At 37.6% G+C, this 26,567-nt stretch overlaps 1 protein-coding gene across 1 annotated transcript in view; it reads right to left on the bottom strand.

Annotated features, from left to right (window-relative positions):
- Positions 1-26,567, bottom strand: part of DOK6 (docking protein 6) — a 368,498-nt gene that overhangs the window by 53,296 nt on the left and 288,635 nt on the right. Inside the window, exon 7 of the mRNA XM_027577113.2 lies at positions 21,356-21,473. Within this exon, the coding sequence (XP_027432914.1) occupies positions 21,356-21,473 (118 nt within the window). The remainder of the gene's footprint in view (positions 1-21,355; positions 21,474-26,567) is intronic.

Here is a 26,567-nt window from a genome sequence, read left to right as displayed (position 1 = left end):
GGTCATCTCTTCCTTGTTTAGAATGTGATTTGTAAAAATTAATGAAGCTGTACCAATGTAACATATGCATTTTTTGGATGGAAAGATCAAAATGGAACAAAAGAAAATTAAAAGAAAGGTCTTATAAGATATACAGTTTCCTTATAAAACTAGATTTCATATATATATATATTATGTGCTGACAAATATTTAAAAAGTTACATAAATTCATACTATGGATAAGTATGAATCACTCTAGTGAGCAAAGGCATTCGGAATATGAAAAGTAAAAATTATACCACTTTCATTGTTCACAATTGTCATATATACTTGGACTTTTATGGTTATGTTTGTAAGCCAAATATATGGTCTTGGCTTTTATTTGACATAAATTACAAAAAAATAGAGAAACATCATTTATCTGTAAAAAATTACAATATATGTTACTACTCTCATGTTTTAAGAAAATGATTATTGGAAATGCTTGTTAAAAGCATTTTATCCTTGTTGAAATGAGTTGAAGCAATGCACTGTATTGTATTATAATGAGTCACATTATTTCTGTACTTCAGTTATCCATAGGTAAACATTTCCATTATTTCATGAGGTAGCCTTGCTAAAAGTGAAAACACAGGGAAGCAGAACCAATATTTTATGCTCCTAATTTACAAATTGGGACATATTACAGAAGAAAATGAGATAGCTACTTCTGATCAAATAGTCTGCCTTCATTACCTGGTAGTGATTCTGTTACTGACATGGGTATGTTTAAGAGGCATTATGATCACAATTTACATATTCTAATTGCACTACTGCATATTATTTTATGCCAACCACTTTTGCCAGTGTTCCAAATGATCAGTTAGGACTCCTTGGATAGCTACCCACTGTTTAAGTGCCACGTTTAAATGGATCATATGCTTAACATTACTTTAATGTTGGAATCTCCACCTCTCCTTAATTTTTATTTGTTACATAACAGTGGAAACTTCCATTTTATCCCTCTATTCCTCTAAACAGGGTGCATGGACCTGAACCCTCTACTTTCTTCTCATTACAAGGAGCCCGCTTGTGCTTATAAGTTGTGACTACACTTGGTAGGAAATCAGTCATTATTGTGTGTCTGAGCTGAACTATTGTTCGGGTAAGTGAGGGGAGAGTTTAGGAAATTTCTGGATTCAGCTGCTATTGGCATATGCACTGGTAGTGTGAGGTTCTACTACTTTATTGGGGGCTTAACCTGTTTTGTGAAGAGAATTTCAGGGCACTCAGTTCAACCCAGGAGAGATCAGATTACCTTAATTTATTCTAAAAGACTGTTAGCACTTTGGAGTGGAAAAAATAGAAGAGCTTGACAAAAATACAGATTTTTTTCTGAGATTTGAGGGTTCCAGGTTTAACTCACGTTCCTTTAGTGGTTCCGGGAGGGCTGTGTCATTGGAAGATTTCAAAATATCTTAGAGGTGTCCAAAAATTCAGCAATTTCTTCAGAAATAGTCTTGCAGATGCCAAGCGTCCACTAACTCAAAAAATGAACTAGAACAAAGGTAATGGATACCTAAGAAGCAAGTTTAGCATCGAGGTTGAATATATTTAGTCTAAAATGCATATAAATAGAGTGGGGGGAGAGACTAGGCATTAATTATAACTTTTTAAGATAAGATTTTAAAGATATTTTGCTCTTTTTGGGTTGATTTGGGTTTTCCCTCAGACTCTTTAGGGACACATATTCCCTCATCTCTGCTCATCTGGCTGCCTTATGCCGAAAAGTTTGAAAACAGGTACTGTATCATTAGATATATGACCAAGGGTATATATTTTTTTTTCAAGAAATCTAAGGAAATGTCACAGGAGAAAACATCAAACAGTCAAGCTTATCAACTAAAAGTTCTATGTGCTTCAGTCTCCCTTTTAAAAAAACTTATTTTTATAGTACCAAAGAAAAAAAATCTCACATATAAGAGTACAAATTATTTGTCAAGGAAAATGACCTTCTGACATTTTCCTCTGAACAGTCTCAGGAGGACAAGCAGATGACCAGTTGGAATTTGGAGACTATTTTCAAAGTCTTTTCTCTTGGTAGCTGAAAGTATGTGCAGGTATTGCGAAGATGAAGTGGACACCATAATCTTTCTAACAAATGGCCACCTGTCACTCAGTGAACAGAGAAGTCAGTGGAGACCTCACTAGGCTAAGAAATCCCATAATTACCACATGTGGCTCTACAGTAGACAGCCCAAAATAGCCACATCTTTGTGTCCATTGAAGAACAAGTAGACCAGAAACACAGAACATTTCCCATCCTGTACACTTTTGGCAATCTAAAACACGATCCATGGTTTTCTCTTAAAATCTCAGCTCTAATATATAATCTGCCCCTAAAATGGATTCAGTTGCATAGCAAATAAGCTCTCATATGTAGCATAAGGTATCAATTGTTCAATGTTCTATACTGCATGTAAAAAGAGAGCGTGTCCACCCAAAACTCTTAATTTCTAGTTATGAAGCATAATCTTAATTCCTAATTATGATTTCAGAATTATATGTATTCTGAAATTATTATATATATTATATATCTTTTGGTTTCTTCAAATGTAAAGGTGTGTCCACAGCTTCATGCCCTATTATTTATGCAATTATACAATAATTTATACAATTTATATTAAGATACTTTCTTTTTCTAGTTACAGCACAATAAGGGATGCTATCATTGGATTCAGATTATTTTTCACAAAAATGTGAAAACATGAAAAATATGTCAAATGTAAAAAACACAAGACAGAAAAGGTTGAGTCCAGGTTGAGTCCAGCTTGAGGTCTGAAGAACATTGCAAACCTCAGTATCATTTACCAAGGGGAAAACCAATGAAGAGCCTCCTAAATATGAAGCCAAATGAACCGATACAGTAGCACATAAGCATGTGTGTGAGTGCACAACAAGTGTGTGGTGTACAACAACACACCCAAAAAACCTGTCCCATTGCTACTGCTAAATCAATTTTCACGTTTAAGCACTGATGATATTTTTTTTGTTGTCATCTTACAAATTTGGGACAAAATAACTTGGGATACTTCTCTCCATGGCACAACTCCCAAGGCACCACAGTTGTAAGAATTTAATAGATGGCAGCGTAACAAAACCCAAATTTCTTCTCAGAAATATACTGCTTTTTGTCAGATAACATCAGTTTTACAAGCCTTTGTGAGGCACTATGCCAAGTAGGTACTGGAAGGTGAAAATACTGTCTACACTGAAAATCTAGTGAGCAAGTAAGGGTCTATATGGAGGAAAAGAGGATTAATGCACTTTTGTCTGGACCTCGAAGGACTTGTAGCAAAATCCCAAGTAGAGATGGGGAAAAGACAGTGGTAGAAGCAATAACATAAAAAGGGTAGAAATGAGAAAATATGTTTCCATGTGGGACAGCTACATCCCTGACAGAGGATTTTTTTGAGGAAGAAGATGTGCACTGACAGGCGAGGCCAGAGTGTGAAGTACTAACCGTCATCCAAGAAGAGCCTGGGGATAATTCAGAAAGCAATAAGCATCTAGTGCTTTCTTTCCTTTGAGTTTTGTATTTAAAAATTCTTGAAATTACAGATGATCCATGACTTTGACAACACACTCAAATAGAGCAGAACTGAGCCAGGAAAAACTCTTCTATCCAGTCTGCTCCCCACCAGTCCCAGTGGCTTAGGGGGCGGGATTTGAAGTTCCGTCAAAAACAAAGATGATATAATAATAAAGGCAGTGCTATCTGGATCTCCACAGGGAAGCAGTCACGACCTTTAGGCTTATTCTTCTGCTATTTGCCGCCATAATCCTAAATAAAAGTTTTATTTTATTTTATTTTTTCAACTGGCATTTGCTGATCTTTCGTGTTCAGACATTACAGATTTTCGTCCTGCTATGGAGTATGAAGACTGAGTTCTCTTAACCACTCCCTCCGTTCCTCACACCCATCCCTGCCACTCTCCTCTCAGAGCAGTTACTTGCATTTTTGGAGCAGTCTTTGTTCTATGTGCCTGTGTCACCAATCCAGTTACCACTTAGGTCAGTCATGTGATCTACAGCGACTGCAGGTCTGTTCTCAAACTTCCGACTTTAGCACTGATTGCCTTGTCTGTAAGTTTGCTCCTCTGCACGGTTTTAGTGTGCTTTCCTCACTGTCTCTGTTTCTTCCAGGGTCCTTCTCATGCAATTTATTGTGATGGTCTCTGTTGTTTGTTTCACGTGTTCCTCCAGTATCTGGGAATCACCGTGTAGTTAACTCGCACGTGTCAACCCATCTTGGCAGAGAACCTGAGCTAAGAACCAAGTCTTCCTTTATTTCAGCAAAATTTTTACATACATCTTGTCTTTATTTGCCATTTTAGGAAGATCTGTCTGTTCAATTCTGTACTTGGCATATATACTTGTGTATACTATTATTTATATACTGGTAAATATGCAAAATATATGTCATACACATATTCTATTATTTTCCCTTTCTAATTGCTTCCAATTCTTTGTTACTTTATCCATGTCTATTATTTCCTGAAGTTGTTACAGGCTTTTTCAACTACAAATACTGGACTCCTAAGTGCTTATAAGATAGTTTCATTTGTGAGAAGGATTTTTCATTACTTTTAATTTACTTTGCTGAGGGCTCTAACCCACTTTATATCTTTCCTATTGTCTTCTCTGTTCTTGGATTTCTTGTAACTCTTTTCAACTGTTCTCCAAAGAGTGCATCTTTTCATTACTTTCTGAGTGTATAGAGAAGTATTTTAAGAATTTTTCTTCATTTTCCCTTTGTTAATTTTCTCTCTCCTTTAAACTATCTGCATTGTGTACTCACAGATCCTGTGTGGAAGCTTTTCTGCTTTGGCTTGTTGGTGAATGAGACAGCTGTCTCTAGAGCTTATCTTTCTTCTGAAGTGTGGGGAGGGGCGACAGATGAGGGGCAAGAAGTCCTTTCATTTGGATTTGTCATCTCAGACTGACCGAACTGGATGGTCCTTGGTGCTAGGTCCAGGTTTCGCTTTTGACTGGACATCTGGCCAAGTCTGGAGGTTGGGGTGGTCTATAAAGCCTCCCAGACCTTTGTGTTTCAAGCGATGACTGCTGTTCACCCTCTCTGGCGGAACACTGCAAAACTCGATGTCTTTGTTTCTCTTTCTGACTCACCCCAGGGGCTTCTGTTGCCTAGTAATCTGAGACTCCAAGAAAATTAGGATGGTGTGTCAGTGCATTTACCCAGTAGCCCCATCTCATGTGCCACCTGGTTTAGCCGACTGCACCCCATGGGGGGCTGCTTCTCACTTTCTCTTTTCTTTTGGCCCAGAGTGCACCATTTGAGGAGGCAATCTCTCATAGGATGTGTGCGTGCAAGGTTGCATTTGCGACTGAGAGCCTCCTTTTAAAAAAAAAAAAAAAAATAATTCCAGTATAGGTAAAATACAGTGTTACATGAATTTCAGGTGTACAATATAGTGATCCAACGATTCCAAGAATTACTCGGTGGGCTCTTAATCCCCTTCACCCATTTCTCCCTCTTCCTTCTTGAATAGAGATGAACACAGACCAGCGGGGCTTGGGGCTACCATGTCCCGACAGTGACGGCATGGTTTTTGCTCCCTGAATCTTAGAGCTTCCTTGGTCCTCTCTTTCCCAAAGACTGGTTGTTCAGTATTTCCTTCTCCCGTGTGAGTTCCCACATTTCCTTAAAAGAAAATCCTACTGCTGAGAGTCTTTATGTGCATTTGAGGGAATTCAGACCCTGACCAAAGGCTGGAAAGATTTGTTCCAGTTTTGCGTATCCTTCACTAAAATTTGGTACTGTTTTTAGCAGAAATTTTTAATAGTCTGAGAATGAAGGTTCCGTTTCCCATTATTATCAAGGAGAAAATGTTCTTCCCCTGTTTTAATGTTGCTTCTTCATTTCAGTAGAGTTGGGGGCTGGGGAAATAGGCAGAGTTTTAGTGCACCCCCTTTTGTTTGTTGGGAGTCTCCAACTGAAGTTTTTTAGCAGGGGAATGACAGGATCAGACCTGGCCTTTGCAAAGGTCACTTTGACTCTGAAGTGAAGGCTGCGGGGAGAACACTGGAACAGGGCAGACGAGAGAGATCAAGAGAAGACCGAAGGGGGCTGGGATTGGTTGGGCTGAATTCAGACGACTGCAAATGGCCAACAGAGGTTAGCATCAGAAGTACTGCAGAGTCAATAAGGTACCAGGCAGACGCACACCGTTGTGAGCTCTTCCAAGGCAGGAAAGGGCTCTGATTTGTCTTTGTATCTCCAGAGCTTAGCTCAGCTCTGGCATTTGGTTGGCATTTAATGCTCATTGAACAGTACATTGAATCAACTGATTGTTGGGTAAGGAAGAATTGAACATGACTGATGCGTTGCAAGCTTGGATAAAAGAGAGGGTGGTGATGTCAGAAATTTTACTAAGGAATTTTAGCTGAAAAAGTGCTTTGCTAAGTACTTTATGTACATAGAAATCAAAGGGTAACTTCAGCATAAATAATAGGACTTAGTGAGAATATTAGATTTAAAATTAATATAATTAATAAAAAGTTTACTTCTATGAGATAAATCTGAGAATTTGAGACTGCATCACTTATTAAAAAGTCGCTAATTCTAGAGTTATCCTCTGTAAGACATTTTTCTTAATAGTTATAAAAATAAATGTGTTAAGAAAAATTCACTTGCAAGATAGTGATTAATATATATTACCACTAGAATATCTCCCCTCTTTTTAAAGAACCATGATAATTACAGAAGGAGTGAAGGAAATTGATATCATGTTTTATATAGATTTTTATGGGAGTACATTTCATCTGAATGGTTTGTTTGCATAACTTTCTGAACCATCCCATCCCCTAATACTGGTACCTACTAACACTGTAACTGTAGTTTTGTCTCTTCTAGAATTTCATATCAATGGACTCGTGTTTGGCCACTTTCCCTTAGAATAATGCCTTTGAAATTCCTTGTGTGGTGTTTATATGTGTTGTGTTTATTCATCTGTGTTTATCTCTTACCTTCATTCCTCCAGTAAAAATAGTGTGCCGTTTTCTTTCGGTGGAGATGCCATGATTTGTGGTTCATCTTAGATTTTCTCTGACGAAAGATATTATCTTCAAATAATTTATTTCTTCTTATCCAATATTCATGTTTTAAAAACCTCTATTTCTGTTCTGATCATGATAGAGTACCTTCCTGACTTGTTCTTAAATTTCAGGAAATGGTATTTGTAGTAGATTTTTGGTAAAGGCTATTTTTCAGGTGAAAAAGATCACCTGCTAGCCTAGAGTGCAGGTTTTCTTTTTTTTTTTTATGAAAAAGTACTGAATTTTAAAAAATACTTTTCTACACCCATTGAGGACATCACATAGATTTTAGCTTCAATTTCTTAATATGAGATCATTTACTAATATTTTCTTGTCGAATGATCCTTACATTTCTGGGATAAATATAATTAGGCCATGCTGATGCATTTTGTATCCATGTTTATACGTGGGATTGGTGAATCTTTTTCTCTTTGGTACTGTCCTCATCGAACCTATACTGTTGAGTGCTTAGCTTATTAACTTTCCATCCCTATTCTCTTCCAAATATTTAAGGCTATTTTAGATATTTAAGGCCATAACATTTCCTCTAACTACCAACTTAGCTGTCTTATAAGTTTTGATGTAGTGTTTTTATTATCTTAAATTTCCAATATTTTCTATGTTCCCTTATTGTGTGTTTTCTTTTTTTTGATTCAAGATCATATAGATGGGTTTTTAAAGTCCAAAAGTATAGGACTTTTTGGTTTTTAATTATTGATTTCTATGTTTATTACATTAAGATAGGAAAACATGGGCACATGGTATATATTTGGGCTTATGATTATTTTATACACTTTGTGACCTCACATATTTTTCATTACTGTTCCATGGATGTTTAAGAGTGATATGTTTTCTCTGAGTTTGGTTTTTGCTCAAGCTTGTTTTATGTTGTTCATTTTTCTATTTCTTCAGAAACTTTTTTCATATTATCTAACAATTTTTATCAAATGTATTTACTCAAAAAAACTCATTATGATTGTCAAGTTTTCAGTTTTTTTTTTTTTTTTTTTAGGTTGAGCCACATGAAATTACTGTTATTTAGAAGTAACCTACAACAGTGGCAATTCCAATTGGTTCAACCTAATAAACAACGTGAAATGACTCTGGGGGAATATTTTCATTCCTGGGGCAACTAGATTATCACAGAAATGCAATCCTTACTGAAGATGAGTTCATAATCAGATATTAAAACATGCCCAGTGAATGTTTCTTCAAGACCCCGAGTCAGCAGTCACGATAACAGAATGAACATGGATGCTAGAGCAGTTCTAAAGGGATTAAAGTGTGTTCTAGAAGATAGAAGAGACTCTCAGGGGATGAAAGGCAAAAAAAAAAAAATATTTAAGAGGAATGTAAATCACAAGGAAAGAATGAGCCATTGTGAAAGAAGAGTAAATGAAATTCACAAAATAATTACAGTCTTTAGATATTAAAAGCATCAATGATGGTGGAGGTGGTAATGTCGATACAGCTGCAGAGTGAATCCAGAGTGAATTGTATGATCGGAGGAAATCACTCAGATGCAGCACAAAGATACCACAGGGATGAAACGTATAAAATATTGTTAGTTACATAGAACAGAACATGAATATCAAACATAAATTTAATAATCATTCCTAAAGGAGAGTGAGACAACATTTAAATAAATAGTGATAATTATCCAGAACAAACGAACCACAGGACTTGTCAGGTTGAAGAAATATATTGCGTTCCAACAAGAAAATTCAAAAGAAATTCATAGTTTGAGGCATAAGGGTAAGATTGCTTGATTCCAAATGCAAGAGGAAATTTCTAAAAGCAGAGAAAAGACAGTTAACCTACGAAAGATGAGCAACTAGACTGACAGACATCTGGACAGAAATGAGACGGCATAGAGTGTAATGGGATAGAAGACTCTCCAGGTGGCTGAGAATTCCACAACTAGCTAAAATGTCATTCAAGAAATGAGGCCAGATGCAGGAAATGAAGCAAGAAAATGGTGAGACTATCCTCAAATGGCCAAGGACTCCATAACCAACTGAAATATCATGCAAGAATAAAGATGAAATTAATTTGTCTTTGCAAAACATGGATGTTGCTAAACATAAAATGCTCATTGAAGAAAACAAATAATGACTGATTTAAAGAAAAAGAATTTGAACTCAGAAATAAGGACTGAAGTACAGAAGCAAAGAAACAGTGAAACAAATGGGTAGATCTAATATGCACTAACTATAAAAATAATAATAGAATTAAAAATTAAATTTGGAGTGTTTTCAAAAGAAGAGAGAAATAAAATAATAACGTGAGGGTGCCTGGGTGGCTCGAGCTGGTTAAGTGTCTGACTCTTGATCTCAGCTCAGGTCTTGATCCTCGGGTTGAGAGTTCAAACCCTCTATGGGGCTCCATGCTGGGCGTGAAGCCTACTTTAAAAAAAAACCAACCAACCAACCAGATAACAGGAGTGTGAAATATGAAAGGAATTAAAAAGAGAAATGGAACTACATTTATACCTTACATTTGTTTTTACTTTTTGGTCAAGTACACGTACTAAAGGGCACCTGAGTGGCTCAGTCAGTTAAGCATCTGCCTTCAGCTCAGGTCATGGTCTCAGGGTCTTGGGATCGAGCCCCGTGTCGGGCTCCCTGCTCAGCGGGGACTCTGCTTCTCCCTCTCCCTCTGCCTGCTACTCCCCCTGCTTGTGCTCTCTCTCTCTCAAATGAATAAATAAAATCTTTAAAAAAAAGTGTATATACTAAAAATTTAAGTTAACTATTAAGAGAATATATGTAATTCCAAACAAGTAGGGGGAGGAAGTAAAATGTGATTAAAAGTAGCTAAAATAAAGAAGGGGAAAGAAGTAAATAAATAGTATCACAAACCAAAATAATAAAATAAGGGCGGAAAACATCATATGTAGAATCAAAATAAATAAAGATGACTGAATTTTCCTGTTATAAAAGAACAAACACATATTTTGAGTTTTAAAAGTCCAGCCTGTTTTAACCATAAAACATCTATAATGACACAGAAATGCTGAAAGTAAATGGAAGATAAGGCAAAACAGAGTTTGGATAAAGAATTTTACTGCATTTGATAATTATAAAAGAGAATGATCCAGCAGGAAGATGTAATACTCCTGAACCTTTGATGAAACATTCCTTTGGGAACCTTTGAGATTATTCACATATAAAACTAGAATGATCAGGTTGAGCCAATAACTGCCATTATTGTGGATTGCTATGGGGTCCTTCGTCATCTAGTCCTGCTTACTCACCATTGCCCATGGGTACCATTTTCCCCGTGCTCTACCCAATCCAGATGTACCTCTCTTCCTTCTAATATACCAGACTTGCTTCTGCCTGATGACATTGTCTACGCCTACAATTTCTTTTTCAAAATTTTATAGGCTCATCTGCTTTTGACATCCTAACCTGAATTCAAATATCACTTCTTACAGGAAATTTAATGGCCAATTCACTTTCTTTGTCATGATTCTGATATACCTTCTTTGTAATGCTCATCAATGTCTGAATTTAACCTGCTTATTATTTTATTTACTTGGTTATTATTGGCATATACTTTCATGCGTGTAAGTCTCTTCTTTCTCTTCTTCATCTTTGTGTCCCCAACCACATAGAAATAGCATATAAAAGCAACTTGATGTGTAGTTGTTGAATAAGTGAACAAACTACTATCTCTGCTAGATGGGATGTGCGCTTGTATTTCTTATGAGACTGGATGTATATTAGGGATGGAAACCACATCTATATTGTTCTCTGTAAATGAGATATATCCCCTAAGCCTAGGCACAGTATGGTAAACGTTGATGAAAAAATAAGGATATAAATTCCACTTCTGGAAATATTATAGTAATCAAGAATTATATACAGATGTGTTTACTGCGGCATTGTTTAGAATAGTAAAAAGCACATAATGTACATACTGAACAAGAGAGCACTGGTTAAATAAATTAGGGTTTTGCAATGGAATATTATATACTCCTTAAATATCACTTAATTAGACTTTGTTCTTAATATAATATACAACTTAAAAATATAACCAATGACTTCATAGTAAGTATGATCTTAATTTTGTAAATATATATGAATCTTATCTCAATTTCTATCTATATTGCTATACTTATATTCTAAAAGGTTAACAATATATGGCAGAATTAGTGGTGATTTTTAACTTTTTATCCATGTATTTCTTCGTGTCTTGGGTTTTTTTAATGCAGATGTATTTATTTTGCAATAAAATTTTTTGAATATTAATTTCAGTTAAATGTCAAGTATTCATTCCTTGGAATTCTGGCAGGCTTTCCGAAATAATCCCCCAAAAAATCAAGTTTCAATGGAAGACACAAAAATGGCTTATTTAAGGGAAATGAAGCTTGATTAAGAAGACATTTACACTTTTGTGATGGAAGCCACATGAACTAACAACACAACAAGGCGACTAGGCATGTCAGCGTGAATGCCTGAAGAAAAGAGAAGGAAATACTCAGGAGGGAGAAAAGGGCTTGAAATAAAAGGGATTTGCTCCTGGGAAAGTGATTTCGAAATCTCCAAAATAAGACATTTCTGAAGAATTTGGAATTGAGGGAGACACATTTGAACCTGCTGTAAAACTTAGTTAAAAAACTTGAAAAGTAATAATGAAAAGTAATAGCAAATCTCAGGAGTTAAACCAACTGATTTACATACGCAATGTGCTTTAAATTGTTCCACAAAAGAAGTGAGGCTTTTATATGAAATTTTTTTAAAAGCAGTGCCCAAGCCATATCGAACCTGACTTTGAACACTGGATTTTCCACAAATTGCCTCGATGGCTTCCATCTGGGTTGTCTCATTTAAAGCACATTTGAGAATAGCTGTTGCCTGCTTTTCAGAGGAAGAATTCTTATAAACCTTGATTATGGTTCAAAGAGAATGTAACTGGGCAGAAGGGTTAGAGTTTTTGAATGTTTCATTCCACCTTGCCTTCCACTCTGTTCCCCTGGGGCAGTTACATAACTTACCTATCCTTGTGGCCCTCTGGCTAGAAAAACTAAGACTGTGTGGGTTGATAATACTACTTTTGGACCTTAGGCAAGTTCTTTTTGCATTTCCGATTCCTTATTTGTATTTATGTATTTATTTGACAGAGAGAGAGCACAAGCAGAGGAGGAGAGGCAGAGGGAGAGGGCATATTGCTTATTTGTAAAATGGGACAATAATAGGACCTACTTCAGACAGTTGTTGGGAAGATCATCTATCACGACATGGTATAAAGTGCTCAGTAAATAAGTGGACAATGATATTGCCTTTTCTCCATCTATAAAAACTGAATCCATAACAATCTACCTTCTCAAGAGTGTGTGGTTTATATACGGTTATATTTGTGAAATTAGGTAGCATCATATCTTGTTGGTAGCAGATTGTGCAATAAAATATCCCTCTCCTTCCTATAAAGAATTTTCGAACGTGTTACACTTCCTCACTAGTGCCTCAGACCATGCATTTCTCTGTTGACACCAGTGAGGCTGTCTCCCCCTGGGTATTTGTTGAATGTGGTTAAACACAGGTAGGTGACTGTGAATTACTCAGCGAGAATAACATCTCTGATTTCTGGACTCTTGGTGTCTCATGACTTCAGAGGGATGGAGTCAGTGCTGAGTCCAGGAAATAGGTAGTAGTTTATAAACGAATAGCATATTGTGATTTTCACTTGTACATGCTTTAATTTATTAATGTGCCCTGAAGAAGCTATAACCGTAATGTAGCAGCATGCTGGAAAATAAAATGGATCGTACTCTAGGATTTCCTTCATCTGTTTGTTTGGAAAAAATGTGAGGTTGTGTGTGTGTGTGTGTGTGTGTGTGTGCATTTAAGAATACTACTACATTTTACTATCAAAAACCTAGACAACTTCAAAATATTTTATAAATGAACTCATGGATGACGAACTATTTTCAAAGAAAAGTTTCCACTAATCAGGATGGTGTTAATCACAGTTACAGATACACACACAGGGCGTTCTAAGCCAACATCTCTTTTGAACACAGACAGAATTCTACAGTGCGTATGACAGGGCCCCAGACAATGGCCATTCTTCAATCGCACACCAGAGAAGCCACTTGCCAAATTCATTTGGAAGAATGGCATTTTCTGATGAATGAAAAGATAAGAACAATTTCTCTCACAGAGTTCTGCTGTCAGTAAGAAATTTTGTTTTTATTTTAAGGTCATATATCTTTTATCTTTGAGCATATGTGTTAAAGACTTATCACTTAAAGTTTGGCATTGAACTTCTCCTTCTTGTATTATGAATAGTTTAAGAAAAATAAAATGAAGATCCTAATCTCCTTACCAAACCAGTATTATATAGAAATGGCAATCAAAAATTTCTAAGAATACTCCCAAACTATACTATTCTTCCTGTGTTAAATATAGGCATTAACACATATGCACAAGTCTTTAATTCCTAACATAAATTTCTCTTATATAAAGTTATATAACCATGCTCTTGATTTTAAATATCAGATGTTTAAAGTTTGTAGCAGCAAACTTTCAATCCGCATCTATTATTTATAGGGCAGTAGAGTAAGTCCTAGAACTTCATTGAAGGTCACGTGCAGGACTAAATCTACATGAACTCTACAGTTTATTCTCTGGCAAGTATCATTTCAATGATACTAATTACTGATGTTGCTTATCTTTTCTAATCCTCCAATCATTACCAAGTCTCAGGATGCTGTTTTCTCTGTTTGGCAGACAAAGGACAATAAAAGAAAAAAAACAGACGAAATACAATTATTAAGCCTGTAACCAGGGATAGGGTGTTACTTTTAAGACCGGAGATAGAGCTAAAGTTAAAAAAACAAAAACAAAAACAAAAACAACAACAGGAAACAGAGGTCAGGGAGAAAAATATAATTGAACATTTTTCCCCTGTAGGTTCTTCTATGTATTTTACAATTTGTGATGTGTAGCCTAATAGGTACAATTTATGGATACACAGCAATAAGCCAGTATGGTTCTCTGTGTGTGTGTGTGTGTGTGTGTGTGTGTGTTTGTGTGTGTGCGTATGCACAAACATTTGTGTATGTCTGTACACGTGGGTGCACATGCACTTACATACATGACAAAGACAGCTGAGCTTCAGTCATGGCTCTATTAACCTTTCCCTGAATTAATATTTTGTACTAGGTTTATTTGCTACTGAATAAAAGGGAACATGTATTTTTTCCATGATAGTTTGATTAACATTGAACTTAATGTGTTACCTACTATATTTAAAAGAATTGGGCGGGGGAAGCTTGAGGGAAAAAATCAAGTATAGAGACCAGGTTTCAGGTTTAATTCAAATTTCAATTTTAGGTTTGAATTTGAAAGCGTGAAGCAATTTATTTTAATAAACCACTGGCAGATTACTCTAATCCTATATAACATCTGGTAAGTCTTGAGTCTTTTACCTTTATCTATCTTTCTCTACTCCTTTTATGTATCTGGTAAATAGTGATTAAATGGCTGACTTGTTATATTTTACACTGTGCACTGTCTTTAGATTCTGTGTTGTGCTATGTCAGTAGAACCTAATTATCAATCTAAATCTTGCCTTTCACCTTTAGTCCAGCCAGAGAATGCATCCCGAGAGAGAATAAACTGAGGAATAACTGGCTCAAGCAACACTAGTCTACCTTAGTGGAGGAAGGAGGAAATTTCTCAGAAAGGCTTCTCCCCAAGTCAGGGTAGGCTGATCAGCAAGAATACATCTTGGGTGGGAGGGGGAGAGGGTGGGGGGGGGCACTTCCTCTGCACTGAGCTGAATAAATTCCTTCCAGGAATTTGAAATTTCTTGGCCTGACAAACAGGGTCTAATTTTCCTTGGGCTACCTGGACTGAGTCTTGTAAGGCCTGGGAGAAGGGCCAGGCCATTTATGCATCTGTTTGAGGCATAAATGTCTTGTTTAAACTCACCGATGGGAAGAAAACAAATAGCTGAAGACTTAAGCCTGACATTTTTTTTTTTATCTTCCATTAAAAACTAAAGGTTAGGTTTAGAGTTAGATTTAGTTTTTCTACAACTGTAAAAGCCAGAAACCATTTCTTAAAGCTGGACTTTTATAAAGTCTTTAGAACAAAACAAAATTCCTCATGTTATAGTAGAAACTCTGTAATAATATTTTAAAGTAAATACTAGAAAATATTGGAATAGGAGAGCATACTTCCCTTGGTCAGAGAAAGAAACTTCTTAGTGGAAATACTGACGATAGTTAATAATTATTGAAAGTTTACACCTAATGTGGATGATCTCATTTAAGTGCCATGAGAGGAACTATTATCCTCATTTTAGACATGAAGAAAAGGAGGCTTAGAAAGATGAGTAAATTGCCCAAAGCCACACAACTCAGCAGTGGTAAGTTGATATTCAAATTCAGGTTTATTTAACTCCCAAACTCAATATTTTAACCTACAGATGGCGATTCTTCACAACAATGGAGCCCTAAATTTGGCTGAGCTATGGGGATAAAGATCATCTGAAGTTGCTACCTCACAAACGAATGGAGGAAGAGGGTTTATAAACAAATACATCGTGATATTAAAGTTATACAAAAACATCTGGGAGCATGGAAGAGGAAATGATTATGGATGATTGTGGCGTGGGAGGAATATTTCACAGTGAGAACATTCGGAGCATTTTTATGGTGTCTATTTTGGGGAGCGATCAATTCATTTATCTCTAAAAATTGATATCTAGGGAGGCATTTGCTGTCTTTGCCTTACGCTTCTAAGGGAAGGACATGCAGTAACTGCTCATAAAGAAGGTTTACTAGAAAGTGTAGATTCTGGCAAATGGCTTATGTGTTGGGGGTTGTTGGCACATGGCCACCAGCGGGCTGGGGCTCCCGGAGGATGTATGAGGCATCTGGCTGCTACCACTTGCGGGGACGGAACACATCGAACACTGAACATACGCAGGCTCCTTTTACCATTGGTGCAGTTTTCTCTTTCCTTTTTTTTTTTTTTTTTTACTTGCTATACAAGGCTTTTATTAGCTTTGCAATTTGGAAAACATCTTATGATGAAAATTTAAACAGAAGGTCCCAGTGGAAATGATTTACAAACAGTGTGAACTTGAAACCGAATGGGCAGGAAAGGACAGAGGGTCGTAGTTAAGTGAAGAGTGAGTAAATCCTTTGGTTTACCTCCCTAATCTATGTCAGAATTCTATTTACTGTTTTCTGAAGGTTATCTCTAATTCTAATGGCCTGTTTGCATCCTGTCCTTCTGAGAAATTGGAGCCACCGATGCCCTTTTGGTGAGCGTCAACTGCCTTCTGTGTAATCAGGTGCGCGCTGTGCTGACTCGGGGGGTCTGCAGCTTAATTGCTGACATAGAGAGGGTAGAGTTGGCAGGTGCATATTAATCAGTGTTAATGAAAGCACAACTCCAAAAGTTACCACTTTTACAAGCGGCACCCTCCCCACCTTTGATGCAGTGAGGTTGTTCAAGCTGCTCCAAACCGAGTCACAGTATATCCCATATAGTTTTGTGTAAAAATAGGTGATGATATGTATCAGGGAAAATGTAAGGATAGCACACGTCCCAAAGCCCACTAATCAGGGGACCGTTTTCAGCCCATATTCTTGTCCCCCCTTCGTGTCAGTATAGCTGGTGGAAGACTGAAAGCCAGCTCTCGGGTTATGGGGACAGAGAGATGGCAGCTCATAGCGCTATCTGTGTTTACCAAGTAAAGACCAGCAGGAGCAAATATCTGTGGACTCAGGGCAATCCTAAAGCAAGAAGCAGACAAGCCAAAGGGTGTGCAAAGGGAAGATGGGTGCACAGGGTGGGCTGTGTGTAGGGCCAGACATGATGATTCCTTCTGTAGGACGGTTGCGAATTTTCCTCAGGGAGGAGACAAGGTAGTCTGTCCTTCCGAATGCATTTTTAAATTCATTTTTGCATTCAACAAAGGCTCGATGAGTGCCTGCAGTGAGCCTGGGACCATCAGTGGTTTTTACTAGATTGATTTGTCATTTTCAATAAATGCTTTGCCGTCTTCACAAATCCTGACTTAAAGACCCTGCTACACAATCTGTCATATAGTTATGAGGACAGTGACTACAAGTCAAGGTGATGACCTTCCACAGAAAAGCTCTAAACTCCTTATGGGGTTTTGTTTGTTTCTTTTTCCTTTTTCTTTTCCTCCCCAACCCCCTCTCACCTTTTTGGGATTTTTTGAGTGTTCCTCATACTCTCGACACATCTGCTGAAGGTCTTCGAACCAAAATCACAATTCTAGCAATATTAAACAAGTGGCATTTACTTTTGAGTCAAGAGTTCAAAATCATGTTTCCTTCTCTTGAAGTAAATGGTTTCCCTAAGTCTAGAGATAGCATCTCTACAACGTGTTGTGACACAAACATTTTTCATAAGTGCATAAGTCAGAGAAATAGAAACAGAATTACTTTCTAATACAAACTAATCATCCTTATTATCTGGCAAAAATCGGGAACAGAAAAAGTCTTTACTCACATCTTCTGCAAGAAGAGGTGATGTGATCCAGTCTCTCACAAGCCCCTTAGGGGGAGGGATTTTCCATAGTAGCTGCCTAGTCCTTAGCTAACTTGTACTTGTTAAAGCGAATTATTCTTTTTGTTAGTCTTTTGACTTCAGAGAGCACAAGACAGAAACCAGAAAAACTTACACTTTCAGAACACCATGGAGAAGCATGGAGAGATTTAGTAGATTATACTGCACTTCTTTTCCAAACATTAAAGTAAATGCAGGATGTCAGTATTGATACATTGGTCTTTTAGAGAGAATCTCGCTTCTATAGTTATAGAACAGATGACAGAAATGAATCCAATAAACCTGAGCAAGCACAGTTTTGAGGGTGACAGGCAATTGAAGTTATAGGTATGTCATAATGTGGAATAGATTTGTTTTCACACCATGAATATTTTTTCAGTTCTAGTACATGTGCTGCTTCTTAATGAATCCCATTCTATGAAGCTTTAGATATAGAAAGCTTTTCCCCTTTACCTTCTGAATGAAAACCTGCTGAATTTAATTCATATTGATCTCAGCTTCACAGTTAGAATGTAGAAAATACGATGAAAAATTCTAAAGACACATTTTTATTCCTCAATGCTACCTGCAGTTTACTTGACGATGTCACACCCACCATCACCCATTTTTCCTTTGACTCTGGAAAATGAGACTATGTTCTCCTTTTGCTTTCTGCAAGTTATTGAATTATAAAATAACTCAGATTGGAAACATCAAATGTAGTTTCTATTTTTTTTTAAGATTTTATTTATTTATTTGAGAGACAGAATGAGAGAGAGAGAGAGCGCGCATGAGAGGAGGGAGGGTCAGAGGGAGAAGCAGACTCCCCGGTGAGCAGGGAGCCCGATGTGGGACTCGATCCCGGGACTCCAGGATCATGACCTGAGCCGAAGGCAGTCGCTTAACCAGCTGAGCCACCCAGGCGCCCTCAAATGCTCAAATGTAGTTTCTTGAAAACAAATGCAGATGTGTATGAAGAAGGGGGGCTAAGGCTCACTTTTTCCATTTTTATTTCCTGTTTTGGTAGTTTTATCATGCCCTGATTCCATGAGGGTGAAGCCTGTGCCAATTACACACCAATAAAACAACAACAACAAAACACTATGGTCAAAAGGCTCTTGTCCTCTGCTTGCCTTGACTGTCTCAAGAGAACAAAAGGAGAGTAAAATATATCAGCTTTGTCAAAGCATCACTAACAAGTTTATATCTGTGTCTATCTCTATATAATCTACTTACTGATGATCTAGCTATCCATCTTTCTATATCTCCCTCTCTAAGATACAACCATAAAATGAGGGGTATGTACAATGGTAAAACATATTGCTCTAAGAAGCATACGATATAAAAATAAAGCCACAGTGGAGAGAAATGTAGTCTACATCAAATACACTCTATATTTATTGGACTTGTAGTACTCAACTTTAGTCGATGCATATTCCTTTGTTACACAAAACAACAATCAACCAAGGAAGAATGTGCTATTGAGACTTTACAGGCAAACTGTTCATCATAATTGATAGAGCATTTAAATCCTTACCTTTGGTGGAAATTAGTATCTGTGAGATAGATCCTAGAGTGTCCAAACTGTTATTGATTCTATTGTATTGTAAGTCAACACTGTCCCCCTGCAAGTCTTCATCGATATTTTGAGAAATTTAAATGTGTTCTGGCATTTTTTGCTGGATGCATATGAAATTATTTCTGATGTTGTGCATCAGTCTAAATGTCAGCTCTCCTTTCAGAGAAAAGTTCCCCACACACTTCCATGAAAACAACAATCTTTCATTTGCTGGAATTACAGAACAAACTCTTATCGAAACCCAAAGTTATCACTTCATTGGCTCCAACCTTTTTTGAACTTATTTGTATTAACATCTGACTTTCTTTTTGCTTAGAAATTTGCTCATTTGTATTTCCTCATGAAAATGTCGCATGGTTTTATTTTTACTTCATTAAATATCGATATTGTTAAAAACAAGACAACAGGCTCAATATAGAGTCACTTAGGCTAAGCCCCATAACGCCCACCTGAGACTTAGCACATAACTGAATTACAGTTTCATCTCTCCCAGAAAAAGAATTTTAAACCAATCAGTGGGAACTACCTGGTCTAGTGAGGTCATCAGTCCGACAGACTCCTGCCATCTCCTAAAGGAAAGTGACATCGCTACCCCAGGTCCATGCTTGGCCAGTAGAACATCCTTGTCCCTGCTCCCTTTGCCTTTAAGTCTTTTTTTATATGTAGCTCCTCAGACCTCTTTTCTATCTGTTGGGTGACATGCTGTCTGCTCATGAATCGCTGAATAAAGCCAATATGATATGTAAAATTTACTCAGTTGAATTTTGTTTTTCAATAATCATTTCATATATAGGTTTATGTTTAAATAAAAATAACATTACATTAAAAGCGTATTTTCTAATTATTTCCAATCCCAAGATCATGACTCAGTTTTAGCGTGTGGTTGCTGGCGTTTGTAGAAGGAAGCAAGAGCGAGGTATGTGTCTCCTCTTTCTGATCCACAAGATTGTCAAGAGTCCCTTCAATCCTCTACTCCTTATCCTATTCAAGATTTTCTCGTGAAAACAAACAACACAAAAAGGTAATAACTACCCATAAGAGGGTTCATTTAAAATATAAAATGCAATTGTCATCAACAAATGACTAAAATTGTTCTCTTTTTCCTTGCAGAATACACCTTTAATCATTAATTCCCACTGACCAAATTCCATTAGTCTAGTTTGGAAATTCTGGCAAGCAAAGATTGCTTTAGAAATGCAGCATTTCAGTTTCCTTGTCACCAAAACATTGTGTTGTTGTTGTTGAAACACAGTGTTGTTAATATGAGCAAAAGTTAAAGTATGAATGGTAAAACATTCTGAATGCCTAACTGTGCTGAAGGTCATACCAGTCATTCCTTCACCAGATATTTATTGGGTACCTATTATGTTCAAATCTATTGTGCTCAAAAAATTTTTGTTGGATGAATGTGTTTTGTTAGCTTTATTTTTCCAAGTTCCCACTTCCTTCAGTCTTGGTCAGCTGCTTGTCGCCGAAAATTTTATCTGAAGGATAAGATTATTCATTTTAAGATGGTAGGGAAAGAATAGGAGAAAAAAAATGCCAAAGCTGAGGTTTGTGCTGCTTTTGATGAAATACCTGCTATCTATCAATCTGATTCATCTGGTAAACCATTCCCATTTTAGTTGATTATACATTCATCATTAGGAAATACACAGAAGCAAAGTATTTACGCTTGTCTCCTGCCTTGCACCCTCCAGAATTATTTCTATGTCAAGGTTTTGGATAAACCGTAAGACTTCTGTGAGTAGGTTTATGTAGCATTTTATTACAGAGCCTCAAATCAGCCTCCTGAATGGATATTTAATTCTATTTAGAAAAAAGGATGCTAAGAAAGAAATCCTTTGTAAAACGGCATGAAACAGACCCCAGTACCAGCTACTTGTAGCTTTTGATAATATGTTTTGTATAATGTCCTAGTCAAGTTCCTGTGCCAAATAGGGTCTTCAGCCTTTAGTGACTTTTGGGATAATTTCTACCATGAGTCTATGAAGTGATAGCTTTAGAAAAGCCACGGTAAATCTCAGAGTTCCCACTGTGGCCCATGACAGCTGATAAATGAAAAAGGAGGAAAAGCAAGCAAAGCAATTTGCATGACTCCTGGCCCACCTGTAGGAGGCTAATGGAGGTGCTGCTTTATTATTTTCAAGTTACTTGCCTTGCAAACTGTAGATTTCTCCAACACTGTTCTGACGAGTGATGTGATGCCAGTACGCGCTACGAGGAAGAGATATTGATTTGGATAACGTCATTGGCTCAGTCAAGCTTGTCTGAAGCTAAAAGAAAAAGGAGATGTGTCAGGCTTTATGTAAAATATTAGGATGAAATCTGCTCTTTTAGAAGTTGAGGGTTGGGGCACCTGGGTGGCTCAGTCGGTTAAATGTCTGCCTTCGGCTCAGGTCATGATCCCAGGGTCTTGGGATCGAGCCCCACATCGGGCTCCCTGCTCAGCAGCGAGTCTGCATCTTCCTCTCCCACTCTCCCTGCTTGTACTCTTTCTCTCTCTCTCTCTCAAATAAATAAATAAAATCTTAATAAAAAAATAAGTTGAGGGTTAAATTTGGGGGACATATGACAGAATCTGTAACAGATACCTGTGTAATTTGCTGTTTAAGGTTAACTTTTTAAAAAAAAAGTAAAATTATGACTCCAAACATATGAAATGAACACTTGTAGACAATTTGATCTCATTCATTAATTTAGAAGGAACAAAAAAGATAGTACAACTGATTCCAAGGAGAATTCAAAGGGCATACAGACAATCAGGAATGCTGGTAAACAGCCAGAATAATAACCAGTTGTACCCACCAGACAAGTATATTTGCATTTCTATGAACAAGAATTATTTGCATTACTATCAGCTCTCTGCAATTTATTGAACTATAAAATAACTCTGATTGGAGGTGCAAGTGCTTTCAGATACAGATACTCCCAAATGGTGCCCAACACAAGACACCATTAATCCTCTTCACCCATTTCAGTGTCTTACAATTTTTCCAGACACTTCCTCCCACCCTTACCCAATGGATCTTTTCTCAAATGGATCTTTTTCTGTGCTCCTGCAATAGGATATTTTACATATTAAAAACGTGTTTTCCCTGAGAAGCTCTGTGTTGAAAGTGTGGCATATGTTCTTACTGGAAACATAAATTTTAACGTTAGCCCCAGAGATCAACACATTGTCACTCAGGTGCCCACGCATATGATTAGTTCAAAGAGAACAATAATTTACATTGCATTTTCGAGAGAGAAATATATTTTTATTGATTCACACCAGGTTTAAAAAAAATATCCAGAAATAATTTTATATGGTCTAAGTACACATTTCTCTGATGCGATCTGAGCAAATGTTCACTTTCTGACAGGCAATGGGCAATCCTCTAATCAATAAAACCTCACATTTCCTCTTTTAATACCTGACACTTGGCAGAAGTGGGAGCGGGAAAGATCATGTCTGTCAAGCCTAACTTCAGAGACCTGTATACTCCCCGTGGTCTGGCCCTTTCCCACTGCACGCCCTGCCTCTGAGACTTGCCATATTCTGCATCCGGTGTGAACAGCCTTCCTCCAAGACGCTGTCAGGAAAGCACCTGATATGCTGTCACAGGCCCTTCAGAGCCCTATAAAGCTAAGAGGTTTTCACACTTAATGGAAGATGAAGCTAAAGGGTGTGAACATATTTATTTGATTTCACATTTGATTTCACATTTCACGTGCCCTACTCAGTGAATTTAAAAGTCTAGCCCTGTTGAAGGTATTCTTTTAAAAAGATGCCTCCAAGTAGCAAACATTGTAACCAACTTTTATATTTTTCAAAATTTGGTGCATTTCAAAATTTTCCTTCTTATTGGGAAAATAGATGTACTAACTGTACGAACATCCCATGGTTGGTAGGTAGGGGTTCTGGGGGAGAAGCCAAATTTTTGGGTTATAATAGGGCAGTGCTTTCCAGAATCTTTGGGGTGCTTCTTAGCCATACACACTTCTGGTTTTACCCCAGACCTAACAGTTGGGAGAATCTCTGTGGGTGGGGCTATGCCTGCGAAGAAGGTACCCACAGACACACTGGATATCCATGACTGTAAGCGATAGAGGCAAGGCTCATTTTATGTAATTATCACTGGGACAAAAAGCCTTTCATCTTGAAAGCCAATTTCTCATGTGAGGTATAAAGTAAATTCAACACACAGCATCTTTAGTTAGTGTGAGCAATGCCCAGTAATAAACACCAATTAATCCATAAAGCGAATCTCATATTAATCACACTTCTGTCTACCCTTTATTTTTTCCTAATATTTGTTTATTAGCATATAATAAGTCACCAGTGGTTAACTCCTCTTTCCCAAATTACTTTTCTTTCTATTTTTTTTTTAAATTCTGGGACATACATTTCTTCCAAATGGTCAGTCTTAAGCATCATGGAAACACAGTAAACGTATTTTTTTTTTCCTGGAAATAAATAAGGTGAGAATTTCCTCCATACAAATTTCATCTGAATCAGCCTCTATTGTTTCCTTGCCTCGTGTCTCTATTTCTTCGTTTTCAGATTACAGGAGACTGTTAACCTTCTATTTCTTCCCTTGTCTCTTTAGTTCCTTTTTATTCTGCTTCAATATTTAATTCAGAAAAGTGAAATGTCTATATTTGAAAACGCAAATGTCCATATTCTCCCAATCTCTGTCTAAGGTACAACTCTTGTCCACCATACCTCGGATGTTTAAATCTTCCTCTACACATCAGAGAATCCATTCCTCAGTCATTGTTCAAAACCAGGCATCAGGTCTGCTCACAGACCACCAAGCCATTCTGCTCCATGTCTTTCAATGGAGTCGTGTCATTGGGAACACTAAATATGCGTTACTTTTGTGGAGGATTGAAGATGGCTGCATTCAAACACAGGGTGCCTGGGCTCCCTCCTCTTCAATCGGGGCTGACTGATCACTGCTCTGATGAATAATGGAAGTTAGACATGACACTGTCTGTTTTGGCTCTGCCTTCGATGACCTCTAAGGCAGATTCTCCTTCCCTCCACCTGTCCTGAGTTACTGTGGAAGTCTAACTACTTGGAGGTCGCCATGGTTGGAGGAAGCCCAAGCTTACCGTGTCTGTGAGCCATGTAATTCGAGGTTTGTACCTTTCTTAGAGAGACCAGCAGTTCTCATTTTACAGATGGAACATCACAATCCCCAAAATTCAGGAATTTGCTGAAGGTAAATTCCCAACTATAGAACCGCTAATAGAAAACAGTTCTCTTGATTTCTGAGTCCACTGCCCTTTGGACTTTGATGTTGATCTTCTTGGGAAAAATGAGTTTCCTTTCCAACATGTTACAATATGCAAAAATACAGCTCTGTACTTTGAAAGCACCTACCCTGCCAAGAAAAAGCAGGGAGGTCCTGTAATTATTTGTCCTGTGTAATTTTTGTCAAGGTACTGGCCACCAACACTTTTTCCTGCTTTTGCCAAAATAATTATCCAGGTTACCTTATTGCCTTTTGCAATTTTCCTTTGCTGTTTTTGAGACTCTGCCTCCCTCTGTGATAAACATTAATGCTAATTTGTGTTCCCCTACATAAATTCATCTGTATATTAACAAAAAACCTGCTAACCTATTAATTTTACTTTTGCTCTGTATCTCTCCATTTATTGACTAGAAAATTTAAAGTCATATTGCACTAAAGACACAGATCTCAACAACTGGGAGAGGAAAAAGTCAGCATTTATAAATACATTTATGAGTCATTCCCTACGTGCCTGACAATGTGCAAATTGGTTTCATATGTTGTTCCATTTGATATCCATACAAATTGTCAGTAATTATGCCATCTGAACTTTGCAGACAAGGAAAATGAGACTCAGAGGGATAATATAATTTGTTCATGGTGACACAAGAAGTGAGTGATGTCTCTGAGGCATCAAAGACGATGATGTTGAAGAGAAAGAAAAATTCTTCCCCTACCTTTCAAGGTCTTCTAGCTGGACTAAAAATTAAATTTACTTGATACAGTTTCACAGAGAAAAAAAACCTCAAAGTTTTTTTATGTGTGCATGGAGGCCCAATAACGAAATTGAGACCCAAGGAAATGATCAAAGCAGGAAGTTTTTATACTTTTAGACAAAGAGACAATAAATCTGTGAGGAACTGACAGGACAAAGAAAACTTAACTTTGGGGGCTTCCATTAATAAGGAACTCTAAACAGAATTTGGACTATGGTAGTAAATTAGTAAAAAGTAACAAGAGGGGCTGACACAGGCTTCTCAGCTCTGAATTCCCCATCTCTGGTGGTAAGAATGCTTCCCTGTCTCCTGTGGTAAGAATGTTTCCCTGTCTCCTGGAACAGGGAGGGTGCCTTTCACGTGGGAGGTTTCTTTCCTGCTTTCAGGGGGACATAGGAGGGTCTGAGTGTCCTTCTTGCAATGCTGTTTTTTAAGTAGCTTTAATTCAAAATAATCAATATGCCAATGTGGCACATTTGGGGGCAGCCTGCCCCTGGTCCCTGCAATGTCATTTCCTCTTCACCACAGTTCACTGTAAAATCAACTACTGGACCCTTCTTCAGGCAGCAGATATGAGGGGATTTGTACCAACTGGGTCAATTCCACTGGACCAAGGCAGGAATGCACATGACTGTCCCCTCTGTTGAGAGCAGAAGGCCACAGCGGGTGCGGCCCAGTCCCGGAATTGTCACACACACACGCATGCATGCCGGCTTGGCTGTCCGCACACCTGTTAGCAAGCCCCAACTCTATCGCTGCCTTGTCAATTGACCTCAGGTAACACACATTTTTTTTTTAAGACTCAATTTTTCCTTATCTCTAAATTGGACTTAATATAATCCACCTCAAGTGTTGTTATAAATATTTCATAAGATGATACTTTTAGAGTGAAGAGCACAACGTTTGTCCCACTTGAAGCGCTCGGTAGAAACTGCTGGCTTACTCTTGTCTGGGAGAGGCGGCTGACACAGGGGCGTTTGTGGGTACATGCGGTCAAGACGTGGGAATGTGTCCAAACTGAACTATGGAAGAAATGGCAATGAAGGCAGTCACCGTCTTAGATCCAAGTCTAAGAGCTTAATAGAAGTACAAAACCCAAGAAATATGAATATGAGGAATAGATGGTCAGTAGGGGCAGGTTGGAGAGGGGGGACACAGATGGGAGATGGTGAGCAATGTCGGTGGCAGGGTGTGTGGGGTGTGTGTGTGTGTGTGTGTGTGTGTGTGTGTGTGTGTGTGTGTGTGTGTGTGTTTGCCCACACACATAACATAAGCCAGGAAAGGCCAGTCTCAGCCTTCCCGGTATGATGAAGAGCTAAGAGATGTGAGTGGATATGTCAACATGTTCACTGGTATGTCCGAGACAAGACAG

The sequence above is a fragment of the Zalophus californianus genome, chromosome 14 (assembly GCF_009762305.2).
Source record: "Zalophus californianus isolate mZalCal1 chromosome 14, mZalCal1.pri.v2, whole genome shotgun sequence".
Lineage (NCBI taxonomy): Eukaryota > Metazoa > Chordata > Mammalia > Carnivora > Otariidae > Zalophus > Zalophus californianus.
This window is presented reverse-complemented; position numbering and strand designations above follow the sequence as displayed.